This window comes from Zophobas morio, unplaced genomic scaffold (assembly GCF_036711695.1).
Source record: "Zophobas morio isolate AGI-343-1 ecotype UQ-CSIRO unplaced genomic scaffold, CSIRO_AGI_Zmor_V1 ptg000021l, whole genome shotgun sequence".
Lineage (NCBI taxonomy): Eukaryota > Metazoa > Arthropoda > Insecta > Coleoptera > Tenebrionidae > Zophobas > Zophobas morio.
The window spans coordinates 22,579,310-22,597,244 of record NW_026972126.1 but is presented as its reverse complement, the minus strand read 5'-3'; the positions used below and the strand labels follow the sequence as shown (position 1 = coordinate 22,597,244).

Sequence of the window (17,935 nt, the reverse complement as noted above, 5' to 3'; positions counted from 1 at the left end):
ACGTATTTCCAAAACCCATATTTGATTATAAGAGTTTACCATTTTAAATATTTTTTAAATTTCTTATTGTGAAAAGAAGACTACTTATATTAAAGAAAAAAAAATGCAAAATATAAGCCCCGCCCGCCCGCCCGATCTTAATTGTGACGAATTTTTTTTCATTCGGTGTCAGACCGAGGGGCGGAGCTCAATTGCGAAATCGATATTTCTCTACAACAATAAATTTACCATTTTAAACATGTTTTAAGAGTCTCGTGAAGTATTATTTGAAAATATAAGGATATAAGACGAAGCGGCGCACGCATTTGGAGAGCCACAAGTTGGCGCATCATTGTGACGAGAAGGAGTGGTTTGATAGCTCGTATTGTGATTATTAGGCGAAAGTGAAGAACTTGAGGGTGCATGTGGATTTGGCTGTATGCGGAAAAAAGTGAAGTTAAGGTGTGTCGTAATGTTTTATTAAGAAAACGAATACACAATTTCACATTTTTAGCACTTCCGTATTAAAAATATAAATTCTGTAACATTAGGTACCTACTTAATAATTATATATGGGTTTTTCGTATCGTAGTATTGCCTTTAAGTCATCATACACAGGTAAGTGATTGAGTAGAGTGTGAAACTGCATGTTGTTTTTAATACCGTAGTGTTTGATCAGGTTTTCGCGAACGCACTCTCTGCTCAGTTCAAGCAATGAAGACACATTTGGTATATTTTTCGTTAACTTTCGAAACTTGCAACATTTTGTAAGTTGTGGGTGGGCAAAAAATTTGATCAAATTCTCCAAACATTGTAAAGTAATTGTCTCAGGCGACATTTCGTTAATAATATTAAATTTCAGCCCAAAGTCATAAATCAAACTGGGTATTAGAGACATTCCTAGTTCGTTAGCAACATTCTCTCGCCTCATTAAACTAAAAACATTATAAAACTCTGTATCCACTCTACGTCGTTGTGAGACAAAATATTCGGTAGAACAAACATGGTCAATGATCTTCATGTGTAACAGAATTTTAAATAATTCGCCAAACCCAAAACACCTGTAAATCGCATTCATATCACACGTGGAAATTTCACAACCGTAACTTAACAAATAACAAACAAATCTAGTTAAGAAATTTTGCCCCACCCTTCGAAAACGGATAAAATTTTTCAAACAAGTCTCCACATTACGGATGAAATCATCACGTAAGCGACTCTCAAACAAAGTATAAACAAATCGCTCACCATTCTCAGCACTGCACTTAGTAAATATATACAACAGAGGGTAATCTTCTGTAAACATATCCCGGACTACGTTTTCGTATTTATCCATAAAAATTTTAAACGTTTCTGGCTCTATTAAATGTAAGTTCTCACGTAAATAACTCAAATCATTCTCATCATACACAATTGAACACGTATCTATTAATGGTTGAAAAAACGGCGACTCTTTTATCATTAGTACAGTCATAGTTTTCACGCTAACCTCGCACCCTTCGTCAAACGTAAAATAATAAAGAACTTCCTGAACATCAGTCAAATTGTAATCCACACTAGCATCAAACGGCAAAAAATCGTCGGTGGTGACCATCGGATCAGCCCCAAAACACACCATAAGATGCACAAATTCTGAGTGACCTGTAACACAAGCTGAATAGAAAGGCGTCCTTCCGTGGCAGTCCTGTGCATTTATGTCCGCCCCCTTCTCGATGAGTACTTGCGCTACATAAGTCTCGTGCGTAGCGAAGTGCAACGCACACGCACCAGCGTTGTTCCTCACGTTCAAATCAGCCCCCTTTTCGATCAAGTGCAGAGTGAAGTACTTGCGGCTGTATATAATCGCGAACATCAAGGGCGTGAATCCCTCGAAATTAGCAGCGTCGATCCGCACCTCGTCGCGTGTCAAGAGATAGTCGAAGACTTTTTTCCTACAAAAAAGCGTTTGAAACTTGCAGTGATTAAAAGAACGTACTTTTGCTTCAGGACTGCTACGTGGAGTGGCGTGTTGCCGCGTTTGTCTTTGATGTTGACGCTCTTTCCTGAGTTAAGGAGGGCTTGCAGGAGTGCTATGTTGTCTTCGATTACTGCGCGCAGTTGGAGCGAGGTGCTAAGCGGGTTGTTGTAGTTGAAAATGGGGTTGGCGGTCTCCTACGAAATGGGGGGTTAGTTAGTGGAGACGAGATGGGGGTCGTTACCCATTGGATGTCCTGAAGTTCTAAGCTGCTGTCGGAGTCCGAGGACATCTTAAGGGGGCTACGAGTTTTGATTGTTTTGTAAACATAGACTCGACACGGAAATTAAAAGTAGTACCAACGTTGCAACGACAGAACAATCGTATTACTGGTTGCCTATAATATCGTACTAACCACAGTATTTGCAAAATGTGCAGAGTACTTGTATGGTGTGTTTCTCAGTTGTGATACGTAAATGTTAATTTTTTGGTGGTAGTTTTTTCTTAAATTTTATGAGACTATTCTCATTCAAAGGGCCTTTATTAACTTCATTTCAATATTAAAAGGATTGATCTTGTTGTTTAGTCACCTTGAAAGACCGCAAGGTGCAGGAAATTGTGTCCCTGTGCAGATACCTTTAGTTAGGTTTTCTCTACCAATTAATAAAAAAAAAATTACAAATTTGTAAAAATGCCTGTTCCTTGTTCAATATGTGAAGGTGCAGTAATGCCTACGACACCTTCACTTAAATGTAGTGTCGGAGTGTGTAAAAAATATTTCCACGTAAAATGTTTGAACCTGTCTGATCCTGATCTTACTAAATTTGTCGTTATTAAAGAACCTTGGACTTGTTCCAAGTGTTTAGTAAGCAATGAAACAGCAACTCTCCCTCAATAATAGAGCTTCTTATAAAAAATCAGTTTGAAGTTTTGAAGTTAGAATTATTTAAGAAGATGGATGAACACTTTATTCAAATTGATAATAGAGTTACGGCAGTTGAGAATGATATTAAGTTGTTGAAAGATGAAACTGCTCATGTTCGAAATATGGGAGAAGCTTCAACTAATTCTAACTGTGTTGATGATATGTTAGAAGAAATTGAAGAACGTAAAGAACGAGCGTGCAACGTATTACTATTTAACATACCTGAATCTCTTGCATCGACTTCTAATGACAAAATAAATGATGATCTTAAAGTGATAGAAGATATTCTAACTCCTTTAGGGACCTTCCCTAAACCAAAAAAAATCTTTAGGTTGGGAATTTCTAAGTCAAAAAAGAATTGAAAGATAGAGCTGCTAAAGGTGAATCGAACTTAATTTTGCGATATAGGCATAATACTTAATATATTTTGACTAAACATTTATTATGCTCTTTATAACCTTAAAACAACTGCAAGATGTCAGAGCATTCCATTTTGTAGTTCCTGATTAAATCAATAAAATATATTTACGCATTCATTAATTTTTTTGAGTCACCCTGTATATGCAAATCCAAAAAATAAGAATGGAGTGATAGATCACAAGTACAGACTCATCATATTTTGTACATTTTAGATACGATTTATTCGGCAAACTTTTGAGCTGACGTCATCAATTTTTTGTAGAAGATAACAAAATATATTTTGACTAAAAATTTATTATGCTCTTTATAACCTTAAAACATCTGCAAGATTTCAAAGCATTCGGTTTTGTAGTTCCTGATTAAATCAATAAAATAAATTTACGCATTCATTAATTTTTTTGAGTCACCCTGTATATGCAAATCGAAAAAATTTGAATGGAATGATAAATCACAAGAAGAGACTCACCATATTTTGTACATTTTAGATAGGATTTATTCAGCAAAATTTTGTGGTGACGTCATAAATTTTTTAGGGGGGACGACCAAATACGTTTTGATCAAAAATTTACCATGCCTATGATAATTTTAAAATATCTTCAAGATTTCGAAGCATTCGGTTTTGTAGTTCCTGAGTAAATCAGTAAAATAAATTTACGCTTTCATTTATTTTCTTGAATCACCCTGTATATGCAAATCCAAAAAATATGAATGGAGTGATAGATCACAAGTACAGACTGATCATATTTTGTACATTTTAGATATGATTTATTCGGCAAATTTTCGAGCTGACGTCATCAAGTTTTTGGAGGGGATAAGCAAATATATTTTGACTAAACATTTATTATGCTCTTTATAACCTTAAAACATCTGCAAGATGTCAGAGCATTCCATTTTGTAGTTCCTGATTAAATCAATAAAATATATTTACGCATTCATTAATTTTTTTGAGTCACCCTGTATATGCAAATCCAAAAAATAAGAATGGAGTGATAGATCACAAGTACAGACTCATCATATTTTGTACATTTTAGATATGATTTATTCCACAAACTTTCGAGCTGACGTCATCAAGTTTTTGGAGGGGATAAGCAAATATATTTTGACTAAACATTTATTATGCTCTTTATGACCTTAAAACATCTGCAAGATTTCAAAGCATTCTGGTTAGTAGATTAAAAATTAAATTTCAAAATGTTGTTTTATAATTTTGATTTTTTTTCCAAACAGAGTTGTAAACTACATGTGTAGGACTATGTTATTTTATACAATTGAAAACCCATTTACTATGTACAATTTTGAAGTGACGTCATCGCATTAGTGGTGGGGATGACTAGACAAATTTTGGTTAGCGTTTTACCATCTACATGATATTCTTAATATAAGTACAAAATTTCACAACAATCGGTCGAGTACTTTCGGAGATTATCTGTCTAATAAAAATCCGGGGGCAGACGGACAGACGGACAGACGGACGGACAGACGGACGGACAGACGGACGGACAGACGGACGGACAGACGGACAGACAGACGGAAATGGGAGACCTATTTCTTCGTCTTCTAGGGGTCATGAAAGATCGAGAAAACGTAAAAGTAGAGAGTCGGCCGACGGACTCGATTACAATACTTCCTTTGCTTACGCTCGGGAAGTAAAAACTAATTAGTTGCTATTATCACAATGTTGGCGGACTAGGATCTAAATTGGATGAATTTGTTGTTAATGTTAATGCGTGTGTTTATGACATAATTATAATAACTGAATCTTGGTTAAGTAACAAAATTAAAAATGAAGAAATTCCTCTCAATAATTTTGACATTTACCGTGCAGATCGTAATATAAAAACAAGCACCAAATCTAGAGGCGGGGGTATACTAATTGCGGTTAAAAATGTTTAAATTCCTCAGTTATCATAGGCGAATTAGTGGAAAGTCTTTTTATTAGTTTTAGAACAAATGGGTCTAGTTTCATTATTGCTGGTGTTTATATTCCTCCTGAGTCTGATTTCAATATATATAAGTCTCATTGCAAAGACGTAGAGAATGTGTTTCAAAAATATTCTGACTACAATTTCATTATTGCAGGTGATTTTAATTTACCTCGTGTTAAATCGGCAGAAAAGGGTACAATCGGATACAGGTTTGCCTGTTTTAATCATGACTGCTATGATATTGATCTAAATACGTATTCTTTCCTAAACTTTGCTCAACTAAATAGAATTCCTAACGATCGAAATGTTTTTCTTGACTTAATTTTTACCAATATTAATGATTTATAAATCATTCCTGCCATTGATCCTATACTTGGTGATAGTTTACACCACATTTCTTACTCTTGGTCGATATCTATTGCACAAACTGAAAATTCAGAAACGGAATTTTGTGTGTACGATTTTATAAATGGCAATTATCCTCTTCTAAATGATTATTTTGCTTCCATATGCTGGGACAAATGCTTCGAAGGCCTTGGATTAGACGAAATGGTAGCAATCTTCTACGAAATTTTAAGTGTTGGTATGGAAACTTACATTCCACGAAAAATTATAAGGACAAAACTTTCCAGATATCCTAAATGGTTCAACTCAGAATTGAAAACTCTATGTCATAAGAAAATTAAAGCACATACTAAATTTAAACAATATGGAAACCTACAAGATTATTTGTATTTTAAGAGTATAAGATCTCAATTAAAAAAACTCTCTAAAGAACTTTACAAACTTTATGTAAGCGAGGTTAATGCTTCTATTATCAGCAATCCTAAATTTTTTTGGAAATTTGTTCCTGAGAGGAAGACCAGTAACAATAATGTTCCAAGCGAGATGTCGTATTTAAATGAATCAGTGACTGGAGGCAAAGGAATTTCCAATTTATTCGCCAAATTTTTTTCATCTGTTTACACCACTAACAGTTCTTCCAATCTAAAGTGGAATGATTATTTATTGAAGAAGTTTTAGATGTGGCTTTATCAGTTGGGATCAAGGACATACTCGATGCAATCTCCTCTCTTAACAATTCTCCTGTTACAGGCCCTGATGGCTTGAGCAACTTATTTTTAAAGAAGTGTGTATGCACCCTATCTGTGCCATTGCTTGCAGTATTTACCAAATCTTTGAACAATTTTCCAAGTTTCTTTTTTATGCCGATGATCTCAAAATTTTTAAAACAATTACGTCTGTAAAAGATTGCCAAGAATTACAAGCAGATTTAGATAATGTTTTTCATTGGTGTGAATTAAATTTTTTAAGTCTCAATTTAAATAAGTGCTGTCACATTACTTTTTGTAATAAAAATTCTTCTATAAAATTTGATTACAATATTGGTAATTCTATTCTCGTGTCGGTTAACGAAATAAAAGACCTTGGTGTAATTTTTGATTCTAAACTTTCATTTAAGAATCATTATCAGTACATATCCAACAAATCTATACAAATGTGGGGATTTATTTGGCGGCACTGTAAAGATATGAGTTCCTATGCATTGAAGATGATGTATTCTTCGTTGGTGCGTTCCAACTTAGAGTACTGCTCTCCTATTTGGTACCCAATATATAAGACTGACATTGTCCTTCTGGAACGCGTTCAGAAGAAGTTCCTTCGAACAATTGAATTTAAAGAACAACATTATCATCAACAGGGTGAATACGGGGAAGCTCGTAGGAACATAGCGGATCTTTGCGCCTTACATGCCATTATGAATGGTAGAATTGACAGTATGGACCTTCTCACAAAACTAACTTTTCGAATTCCAAGCATAAACAGCAGAACCACCAGAAATTGTAATATTTTTCGAACTGTTACCGTCGCTACTAATTGTCAGTTAACCATCCTCTTAGAAGAATGATGGAGTCTGCAAATTTGTTTGCAAAAAATGAAAAATTTGATATTTTTTATTCACGGTCAGTCGCTTTTAAAAGAACATTAAACTTTCTTATATGATTTATTTAAATTATTTTTATTAGTTATTATTGTTAGTTAAATAGCTTTGTTTTTTTCCTCCTATTAATGTACGTACTGGATTATATTTTTAATTTTGTAAAATGGAGATTTTCCGTAATCAATTATTATTAAGACCCACCACTGACCCGGAAATGACCGGCATTCAGGCAAGACTTCTAACATTACGGGTACTAAGACCAAGTAATGATATGCATTGATTAGATTAACAGAACAACTTTCGAGATTCTAGAATTACAGCATACAAATTAGTCTGCTATTATTCTCTAATCTCACCCCATCCCCAAAAGTCTAGCGTAACTACCGATCATTTATCCGCGCATCACTTGGAAAGTGACCTACACTACTCTGACCTACTGGTGCTAATCTAATCTGACTGACATGATCAGACTGTTCGAGAAACTTACGAACAATATGACATGTTCCTAACAAAACAGCTTTTTGAATTTTGATAATTATTGAATCATTCAAATGCAAAGACTTTAAATTCTCTTATTATTATGACCCACCACTGACCCGGAAATGACCGGCATTCAGGCAAGACTTCTATCATTACGGGTACTAAGACCAAGTAATGATATGCATTGATTAGATTAACAGAACAACTTTCGAGATTCTAGAATTACAGCATACAAATTAGTCTGCTATTATTCTCTAATCTCACCCCATCCCCAAAAGTCTAGCGTAACTACCGATCATTTATCCGCGCATCACTTGGAAAGTGACCTACACTACTCTGACCTACTGGTGCTAATCTAATCTGACTGACATGATCAGACTGTTCAAGAAACTTACGAACAATATGACATGTTCCTAACAAAACAGCTTTTTGAATTTTGACAATTATTGAATCATTCAAATGCAAAGACTTTAAATTCTCAACTAAGCTATTTGGAACTACACCTACATTAGAGATAACTAGGGGTAGAATTGAAATTTTTTTAAGATTCAACATGGATTTCATTTCTATCGATAATTGTAGATATTTTGAAATCTTGGTGTCGTATGTTTGAATAATGTTGTTTGTGTTAGGAATAGCAATGTCAATGAGAATGGCTTCGTTCGTGTGTTTTTTGATAAGTATGATGTCTGGTCTGTTAGCTGTAATGTTTAAGTCTGTAAGTATTGTGCGATCCCAGTATAATTTGTATTTGTTATTTTCAAGGAATGGAGACGGAATGTAAGTGTAATAGGGTGTCGTATCTTCGATTAAGTTCATAAGTGTTGCTAATTCTTTGTGAATGATTTTGGCTGCGTTGTCGTGTCTAGCTTTGTAATCAGTTTGTGCTAGGATGCTGCAAGAAGAGATTATGTGCTGGATCGTTTCAGGTTTTGCTTTGCATAGGCGACAGCAGTCGTTTTTTATGTTCGGATCTTTGATGATGTATTTTCTATAATTCTTGGTATTGATTACTTGGTCTTGAATAGCAAACACAAATCCTTCTGTTTCGGCATACAAACTTGATTTTTTTAACCAAATCAATGACATCTTCTTATTGACATGATTTTCTTCGAAGTCTTATATTAATATTATTATTATTATTAATATTATTATTATTATTAATGATATTATATTACTAACTCACTAATATTAAACCATTTATTAATCACCTGTTGACCGAAACCCTCATATTTTAAATAGCTACCATCATTTTCTACACTGTAGCTTTCTGTCAGTACTTGGCTATTCGTCTCAAAACAGATTAGGTATTATAACTACAAGGGCTTACATTTTGCCATTTTTTCTCAATATGTGTAGTCTTCTTTTCACAACGAGAAAGGTAAAACATTTTTAAAATGGTGAATTTTTGTAGGAATGTATCGCTTTTGCAATTAAGCTCCGCCCCTCGGTCTGACAACGAATGAAAAATTCATCACAATTGAAAATTGAGATCGGGGGCGGGTATGGGTGGGGCCTAATCTTTGGTTTTATTTGTTTCTTAATGTACATAGTACTCTTTGAACAACATGATACTCGAAACGATGTTTTTAATTTCTCGTAGACATAATGATTTTGCAGGTAAGCTCCGCCCGTCTGGCTCACGACGAATAAAAAAAGACATCAGAATTGGGACAGGGTGGGTGGGCGGGGCTACATTTTGCCATTTTTTTTCTTAATATGTGTAGACTTATTTCGACAACAAGAAACTTAAAAAACATGTCTAAAATGGTAACTGAAACGGGAACTTCACCTTGACCGAATTTAAGTCAAAGTTTTCGCGCTGAAATTAATTAACAGCGGCGCGAAATCACACTTGAATAATTTGAATTTGAAAAAAAAAATTTCAATCACGAAAATCGTTAAACATAGGCAACCAAATAGACATGTCGGGGTTAATGCATGATCATTGAGAGACGGCAGCACGTAGCGCTAGGGTGATTTCAGTTAGAGGGTTGGTAGAGAAGCTGCATGGCGTAGAATGATTCATTATGAATGTGATTGTGTGAGTGTAACCACGTGGTAAGCGCTAGGTTTAAATTAGTTGGTTTGGTAGTTAATAAAATGGGAGGAAGCCTTTGTTTAACGACAATCAATCGTAACTGACGTCACTCTTGTTGTCCCCAACCCGCGCGGTTAATTCTTGCGCCCTTTTAATCGGAGAAATGCGGACTTCCGGCCGACGCGGACACGTGCTGTAAATTTGTTCCTTCGTTTGTAAATTCACCAATCAAGTTAGTTTTTCTTAATAGTCAGCTAGTGCAAAAACAGTTTAACAATTAGGATTATTTAAATAAACCATTTGCTAGAAGATTTCATGAAATTCACTTAGTCACGAAAAACACCTTATGTTTAATTACGAATAGATCTCTGGATGCATATACGTAAGTGTTACATTATAACACTTCTAAATTTTTCACACAAGATTGCTAATAGTTCATTTACGGCAGTTAAACAGGTTCATTATACTGCGAACTGGCTGGAGGGGTTTAAAATGTTTTCTTCCCTTAGGCGCTTATCACCGTTATCATGATTAATTCATCGGGGTATGTCATCACAACGTCACAGATTGATTAATTCATCAAGGCATGCCATCATAACGCTACAGATTGATTAATTTATCAAGGCATGCCTCACGACGCTACAGATTGATTATATCACCGAGACGCTTTTTCCTCGGATTTCTCTACAAGAACTTGCCATATGAGATATGTTTTTTAAAGGGTAGAATTTTTTAGACAAATATTCATGTAAAAACATATTTCATATGATAATTTCTTGCAGAAATATGAGGATTTTGCAATTGAACTCCGCCTTTCGGTCTAATTACGAATGAAAAATTTATCACATTTGAGATCGGGGCGGGTGGGTGGAGCTTAATTTTTGTTTTTTTTTTATATACAGGGTTTTCTTTCAACAATAGAATAGCTAAACATATTGTCAATTTCTTATTGGGAAAAGGAGGCCGCGTTTATTAAGAAAAAATGGACAAAATATAAGCCCCGCCCACCCACCCTTTCTCAATTGTGATGAATACTTTATTCATCATTAGTTGAAGGGCTGAGTTTAGTTTGCAAAATCCGAATTTCTCTACAAGAACTTGCGATATGAGATATGTTTTTTAAAGGGTAGAATTTTTTAGACAAATATTCATGTAAAAACATATTTCATATAATTATTTCTTGTAGAGATATGACGATTTTGCAATTAAACTCCGCCCTTCGGTCTGATTACGAATGACAAATCTATCACAATTGAGATCAGGGCGGGTGGGTGGGGCTTAATTTTTCTTTTATTTATATATATATATATATATATATATATAGGGTTTTCTTTCAACAATAGAATAGCTAAACATATTGTCAATTTCTTGTTGGAAAAAGAAGGCTGCGTATATTAAGAAAAAATGGATCAAATATAAGCCCTGCCCACCCACCCCTTCTCAATTGTGATGAATGCTTTATTCATCATTAGCTGAAGGGCTTAGTTTAGTTTGCGAAATCCTCATTTCTCTACAAGAATTTGCCATTTTAGATATGTTTTTTAAAGAGTAGAATTTTTTTGACAAATGTTCATGTAAAAACATATTTCATATGATAATTACTTGTAGGGAAATGAGGATTTTGCAATTAAGCTCAGCCCTTTGGTCTGATTAGGAATGAAAAATTCATCACACTTGAGATCGGGGCGGGTGGGCGGGGCTTAATTTTTGTTTTTTTTTTCTCATATATAGGGTTTTCTTTCAGCAATAGAATAGCTAAACATATTGTCAATTTCTTTTTGAGAAAAGAAGGCTGCGTATATTAAGAAAAAATGGATCATACATAAGCCCCGCCCACCCACCCCTTCTCAATTGTGATGAATGTTTAATTCATCATGACCTGAAAGGCGGAGTTTAGTTTGCAAAATCCTCATTTCTCTACAAGAAATTGCCATATGACATATGTTTTTAAAAGGGTAGAATTTTTTAGACAAATATTCATGTAAAAACAAATTTCAAATGATAATTTCTTGTAGAGATATGAGGATTTCGCAATTGAACTCCGCCCTTCGGTCTGATTACGAATAAAAAATTTGTCACAATTGAGTCCGGGGCGGGTGGGTGGGGCTTAATTTTCCTTTTTTGTTTACGTATAGGGATTTCTTTCAACCATAGAATAGCTAAACATATTGCCAATTTTTTGTTGGGAAAAGAAGGCTGCATATATTAAGAAAAAATTGGTCTAAAGAGTTTAGACAGTACTTCCCTCGCTGTCGGAAACTTGACGACTTGTGTTTTTTTTTCTCATTACATTTTTGTAGTGGGAATTTAAAAAAAAAATGTGATGACGTCATCAACATTTTTGCAAGGACACGTATATCAGTTGGGATAGATGCAGTGTAATACTAAGAATAAAATTATTGTATTCCCAAATTTTCGGGAAAATGAATTGGGTCGTTTTGAATATTGATTTCTTATAATCAATAAAATAACGAAACAATTTACTCACGTATACGGCGCCGGTGTGTAATCTAATATGAAAGGCAACTGAAAATCGTTTATGTATAAACATTCTTAATTTAAGATGACAAGCGTAACAGCATACGTGAGAGCCAAACAGAGAAACTGTAAACAAAACGACCATCGGTTTTATTGCTTCGACTTCCGCTTATTATATAAAACATTGGGTTTTATTTTAATTCTTGACGGTGAAATTCACAATTGGTTGATTATAAACATGTCTATTCCACATTAGCGGAACCAAGTGAGCGCATAAAACAAATGCAGGTCTGTAATGTTAAAGTCGATGTAAATAAGCGTGCTACCCTTATGTTTCAACCGAGTTTTTCCTTTAACAAATTTTGTGTCTACCAAATTGGGTTGGTTGGGGTGTAATACTAATAATAAGTGTTGCCTTTAATTTAATCAATAAAATAAATTGACTTCATTAATTTTTTTGAACCACCTCTTAAGAAAATCTAAAAAATATGAATGGAATGATAAATCACAAGAAGAGACTCACCATATTTTGTACATTTTAGATATGATTTATTCAGCAAAATTTTGTGGTGACGTCATACATTTTTTAGGGGGGACGACCAAATACATTTTGATCAAAAATTTACCATGCTTATGATAATTTTAAAACATCTTCAAGATTTCGAAGCATTCGGTTTTGTAGTTCCTGAGTAAATCAGTAAAATAAATTTACGCTTTCATTTATTTTCTTGAATCACCCTGTATATGCAAATCCAAAAAATATGAATGGAGTGATAGATCACAAGTACAGACTGATCATATTTTGTACATTTTAGATATGATTTATTCGGCAAATTTTCGAGCTGACATCATCAAGTTTTTGGAGGGGATAAGCAAATATATTTTGACTAAACATTTATTATGCTGTTTATAACCTTAAAACATCTGCAAGATGTCAGAGCATTCCGTTTTGTAGTTCCTGATTAAATCAATAAAATATATTTACGCATTCATTAATTTTTTTGAGTCACTCTGTATATGCAAATCCAAAAAATATGAATGGAGTGATAAATGACAAGTACAGACTCATCATATTTTGTACATTTTAGATATGATTTATTCGGCAAACTTTCGAGTTGACGTCATCAAGTTTTTGGAGGGGATAAGCAAATATATTTTGACTAAACATTTATTATGCTCTTTATGACCTTAAAACATCTGCAAGATTTCAGAGCATTCGGTTTTGTAGTTTCTGATTAAATCAATAAAATATATTTACGCATTCATTAATTTTTTTGAGTCACCCTGTATATGCAAATCCAAAAAATATGAATGGAGTGATAAATTACAAGTACAGACTCATCATATTTTTACAGTTTAGATAGGATTTATTCGGCAAACTTTCGAGCTGACGTCATCAATTTTTTGGAGGGGATAAGCAAATATATTTTGACTAAACGTTTATTATGCTCTTTATAACCTTAAAACATCTGCAAGATTTCAAAGCATTCGGTTTTGTAGTTTCTGAGTAAATCAGTAAAATAAATTTACGCATTCATTAATTTTTTTGAGTCACCCTGTATATGCAAATCCAAAAAATATGAATGGAGTGATAGATCACAAGTACAGACTCATCATATTTTGTACATTTTAGATATGATTTATTCCACAAACTTTTGAGCTGACGTCATCAAGTTTTTGGAGGGGATAAGCAAATATTTTTTGACTAAAGATTTATGATGCTCTTTATAGCCTTAAGACATCTGCAACATTTCAAAGCATTCTGGTTAGCAGATTAAAAATTAAATTTCAAAATGTTGTTTTATAATTTTGATTTTTTTTTTCCAAAAATCTGGACGTTTCGGGTGAAAAGTCGATTCAGAGTTGTAAACTACATGTGTAGGACTATGTTATTTTATACAATTGAAAACCCATTTACTATGTACAATTTTGAAGTGACGTCATCGCATTAGTGGTGGGGATGATTAGACAAATTTTGGTTAGCATTTTACCATCTACATGATATTCTTAATATAAGTACAAAATTTCACAACAATCGGTCGAGTACTTTCGGAGATTATCTGTCTAATAAAAATCCGGGACGGCAGACGGACAGACGGACGGACAGACGGACAGACAGACAGACAGACAGACAGACAGACAGACGGAAATGGGAGACCTATTTCTTCGTCTTCTAGGGGTCATGAAAGATCGAGAAAACGTAAAAGTAGAGAGTCGGCCGGCGGACTCGATTACAATACTTCCTTTGCTTACGCTCGGGAAGTAAAAATGGACCAAATGTAAGCCCCGCCCACCCACCCCTTCTCAATTGTGATGAATGCTTCATTCATCATTAGCTGAAGGGCTGAGTTTAGTTTGCAAAATCCGGATTTCCCTACAAGAAATTGCCATATGAGATATGTTTTTAAAAAGGTAGAATTTTTTAGACACATATTCATGTAAAAACATATTTCATATGATTATTTCTTGTAGAGATATGACGATTTTGCAATTGAACTCCGCCCTTCGGTCTGATTACGAATGAAAAATTTGTCACAATTGAGATCGGGGCGGGTGGGTGGGGCTCAATTTTTGTTTTTTTTTTTATATATATAGGATTTTCTTTCAACAATAGAATAGCTAAACATATTGTCAATTTCTTGTTGGGAAAAGAAGGCTGCGTATATTAAGAAAAATGGTTCCTATTTGTTGGACGATCACAGCTAAGGCCAAACTTTGAATTTTTAAATTTTTCGCGAGCCTTTCAAACTTTTTCAAGGTCAATTTAAAGACGGGAAGTTTGGGCTACTGTGGTTTGGGTTATCACACCGTCAACTCTCGACTTAATTGGCACGTTTACAAAAAACTTCTATTTAAAAATAATAATTTGCAATTCTGCATTAATTTATTATTAGTAAATATTTCGTGTGACAAGCGAAAATTGTTGGCCACACTGATCAAACCTAACCACAAAAAAAATCAGTGCCAAACTCGAAAAGTTAAAAATTCACCCGCAACGACGTGTATCCAACAAGGAAAGAATTTCTAATCAGGAAACGTAATCAAAATGGATATGGGCGCCACCACTAAAATGCAATTTCTCCACTTCGACTGTGCCAAATCTTTTCCCGACCTGTACCTCTGCGACAAATGCATCTTCAAAACCGACCTCCTTATATCTCTGTGGAACCACATCAGATACATGCACTCGAAGCAGCCCCTTCAACCCAACACCATCACGAAACGCCCACATCAAACGGCACCTCTCAAAGTCCAAAAACCGCCTCCCTACGAATAACGAAAGCTACAACTGGTTCCAGTGCTCGCAGTGCAGCTACAAGTCGCTGTTCAAAGAAGCCGTCAAGCAGCACGCAGTCAACAAGCACACGGCCCCCGAAGACGTCAAGTGGTTTCATTGTGAGCAGTGCGCGTTCAAGTCCAAGAGCAAGTACTACTTGGCGACGCACGTGAATATGAACCACGCCAATCCGGAGAATCAAAAGTGGTACGTGTGTCCGCACTGCGAGTTTAAGAGTCTCGTGAAGTATTATTTGAAGACGCACATTTTGAATAAGCATAATTCGGAGAAGGCGTTCAAGTTTAAGTGCGATCGGTGCGAGTATAAGACGAAGCGGCGCACGCATTTGGAGAGCCACAAGTTGGCGCATCATACGGATGAGAAGGATATTAAGTGGTTTGAGTGTGAATTTTGTAGTTTTATGACGAAGAGGAAAGAGTTGTTGGGGAGGCATGTGACGGTGAGGCATGTACCGGATGAGGAAATCGAGTGGTTTTATTGCTCGTATTGTGATTATAAGGCGAAAGTGAAGAAGAACTTGAGGATGCATCTGGATATGAGGCATGTGGATTTGGCTGTGTGAGGAAATAAGTGAAGTTAGGGTGTGTCGTGGTAATGTTTAGGAGTATGTATTAATAACAATGAAGGTAATGTTTTATTAAGAAAACGAATACACAATTTCACGTTTTTAGCACTTCCATATAAAAAATATAAATTCTGTAACATTAGGTACTTAATAATTATATATGGGTTTTTCGTATCGTAGTATTGCCTTCAAGACATCATACACAGGTAAGTGATTGAGTAGAGTGTGAAACTGCATGTTATTTTTAATATCATAGTGTTTGATCAGGTTTTCGCGAACGCACTCTCTGCTCAGTTCAAGCAATGAAGGCACATTTGGTATATTTATCGTTAACTTTTGAAACTTGCAACATTTTATAAGTTGTGGGTGGGCAAAGAATTTGATCAAATTCTCCAAACACTGTAAAGTAATTGTCGTAGGCGGTAATTCGTTAATAATATTAAATTTCAGCCCAAAATCATAAATCAAACTGGGTATTAGAAACATTCCTAGTTCGTTATCAGCATTACCTCGCCTCATTAAACTAAAATTATAAATCCCTGTATCCGCTCTCCGTCGTTGTGACAGAAAATATGGGCTATAACACAGATGGTCAACGATCTTCATGTGTAACAGAATTTTAAATAATTCCCCAAACCCAAAACACCTGTAAATCGCATTCATATCACACGTGGAAATTTCACAACCGTAACTTAACAAATAACAAATAAATCTAGTTAAAAAATTTTCCCCCACACTTTCAAAATGGATATAATTTTTCAAACAAGTCTCCATATTGGGGATGAAATCATCACGTAAGCGACTCTCAAACAAAGCATAAACAAATAGCTTACTATACTCAGCACTGCACTTAGTAAATATATACAACAGAGGGTAATCTTCTGTAAACATATCCCGGACTACGTTTTCGTATTTATCTATGAAAATTTTAAACGTTTCTGGCTCTATTAAATGTAAGTTCTCACGTAAGTAACTCAAATCATTCTCATCATACATAATTGAACACATATCTATCAATGGTTGAAAAAACGGCGAGTCTTTCATCATTAGTACAGTCATAGTTTTCACACTAACCTCGCACCCTTCATCAAACGTAAAATAATAAAGAACCTCCTGAACATCAGTCAAATCGTGATCCACACTAATATCAAACGGCAAAAAATTGTCGCTGGTGACCATCGGATCAGCCCCAAAACACACCATAAAATGCACAAATTCCGAGGGACCTGTAATACAAGCCGAATACAAAGGTGTCCTTCCATAGCAGTCCTGTGCATTTATATCCGCCCCCTCCTCGATGAGCACTTGCGCCACATAAATCTTCTCCATAGCGAAGTGCAACGCACACTGACCGTCGTTGTTCCTCACGTTCAAATCAGCCCCCGTTTCGATCAAGTGCAGAGCGTAGTACTTGTGGCTGTATATAATCGCGAACATCAAGGGCGTGAATCCCTCGAAATTAGCAGCGTCGATCCGCACGTCGTCGCGTGTTAAGAGATAGTCGAAGACTTTTTTCCTACAAAGAAGCGTTTGAAACTTGCAGTGGTTAAAAAAACGTACTTTTGCTTCAGGACTGCTACATGGAGTGGCGTGTTGCCGCAGTTGTCATTGATGTTGACGCTCTTTCCCGAATCAAGGAGGGCTTGCAGGAGTGCTAAGTTGTCTTCAATTACTGCGCGCAGTTGGAGCGAGGTGCTAAGCGGGTCGTTGTAATTGAAAATGGGGCTGGCGTCCTCCTGCGAAATGGGGGGTTAGTTAGTGGAGACGAGATGGGGGTGGTTACCCATTGGATGTCGTGAAGTTCTAAGCTGCTGTCGGAGTCCGAGGACATCTTAAGGGGGCTACGAGTTTTGAAAACATAACCTCAACACGGAAATTAAAAGTAGTGCCAACGTTGGAATGACAGCACAATCGTATTACTGGTTGCC

At 35.4% G+C, this 17,935-nt stretch overlaps 3 protein-coding genes across 3 annotated transcripts; 1 reads left to right on the top strand and 2 right to left on the bottom strand.

Annotated features, from left to right (window-relative positions):
* Window positions 1–243: 243 nt before the first annotated feature.
* On the bottom strand, window positions 244–2,225 carry LOC135131794 (uncharacterized). The gene is made up of 4 exons (XM_064059644.1): window positions 2,178–2,225; window positions 1,955–2,130; window positions 578–1,910; window positions 244–414 (listed from the first exon to the last, which is right to left on the bottom strand). The coding sequence occupies exons 1-4, from the start codon at window positions 2,223–2,225 to the stop codon at window positions 244–246; spliced, it is 1,728 nt and encodes a 575-aa protein (XP_063915714.1).
* Window positions 2,226–15,190: 12,965 nt separating this feature from the next.
* Window positions 15,191–16,004, top strand: LOC135131793 (zinc finger protein 335-like). The gene is made up of 2 exons (XM_064059643.1): window positions 15,191–15,394; window positions 15,444–16,004. The coding sequence occupies exons 1-2, from the start codon at window positions 15,191–15,193 to the stop codon at window positions 16,002–16,004; spliced, it is 765 nt and encodes a 254-aa protein (XP_063915713.1).
* Window positions 16,005–16,063: 59 nt separating this feature from the next.
* Window positions 16,064–17,935, bottom strand: LOC135132620 (uncharacterized). The gene is made up of 3 exons (XM_064060759.1): window positions 17,791–17,935; window positions 17,568–17,743; window positions 16,064–17,523 (listed from the first exon to the last, which is right to left on the bottom strand). Exons 1-3 carry the CDS (start codon window positions 17,836–17,838, stop codon window positions 16,155–16,157), a joined length of 1,593 nt encoding a protein of 530 aa, XP_063916829.1. The 5' UTR covers window positions 17,839–17,935; the 3' UTR covers window positions 16,064–16,154.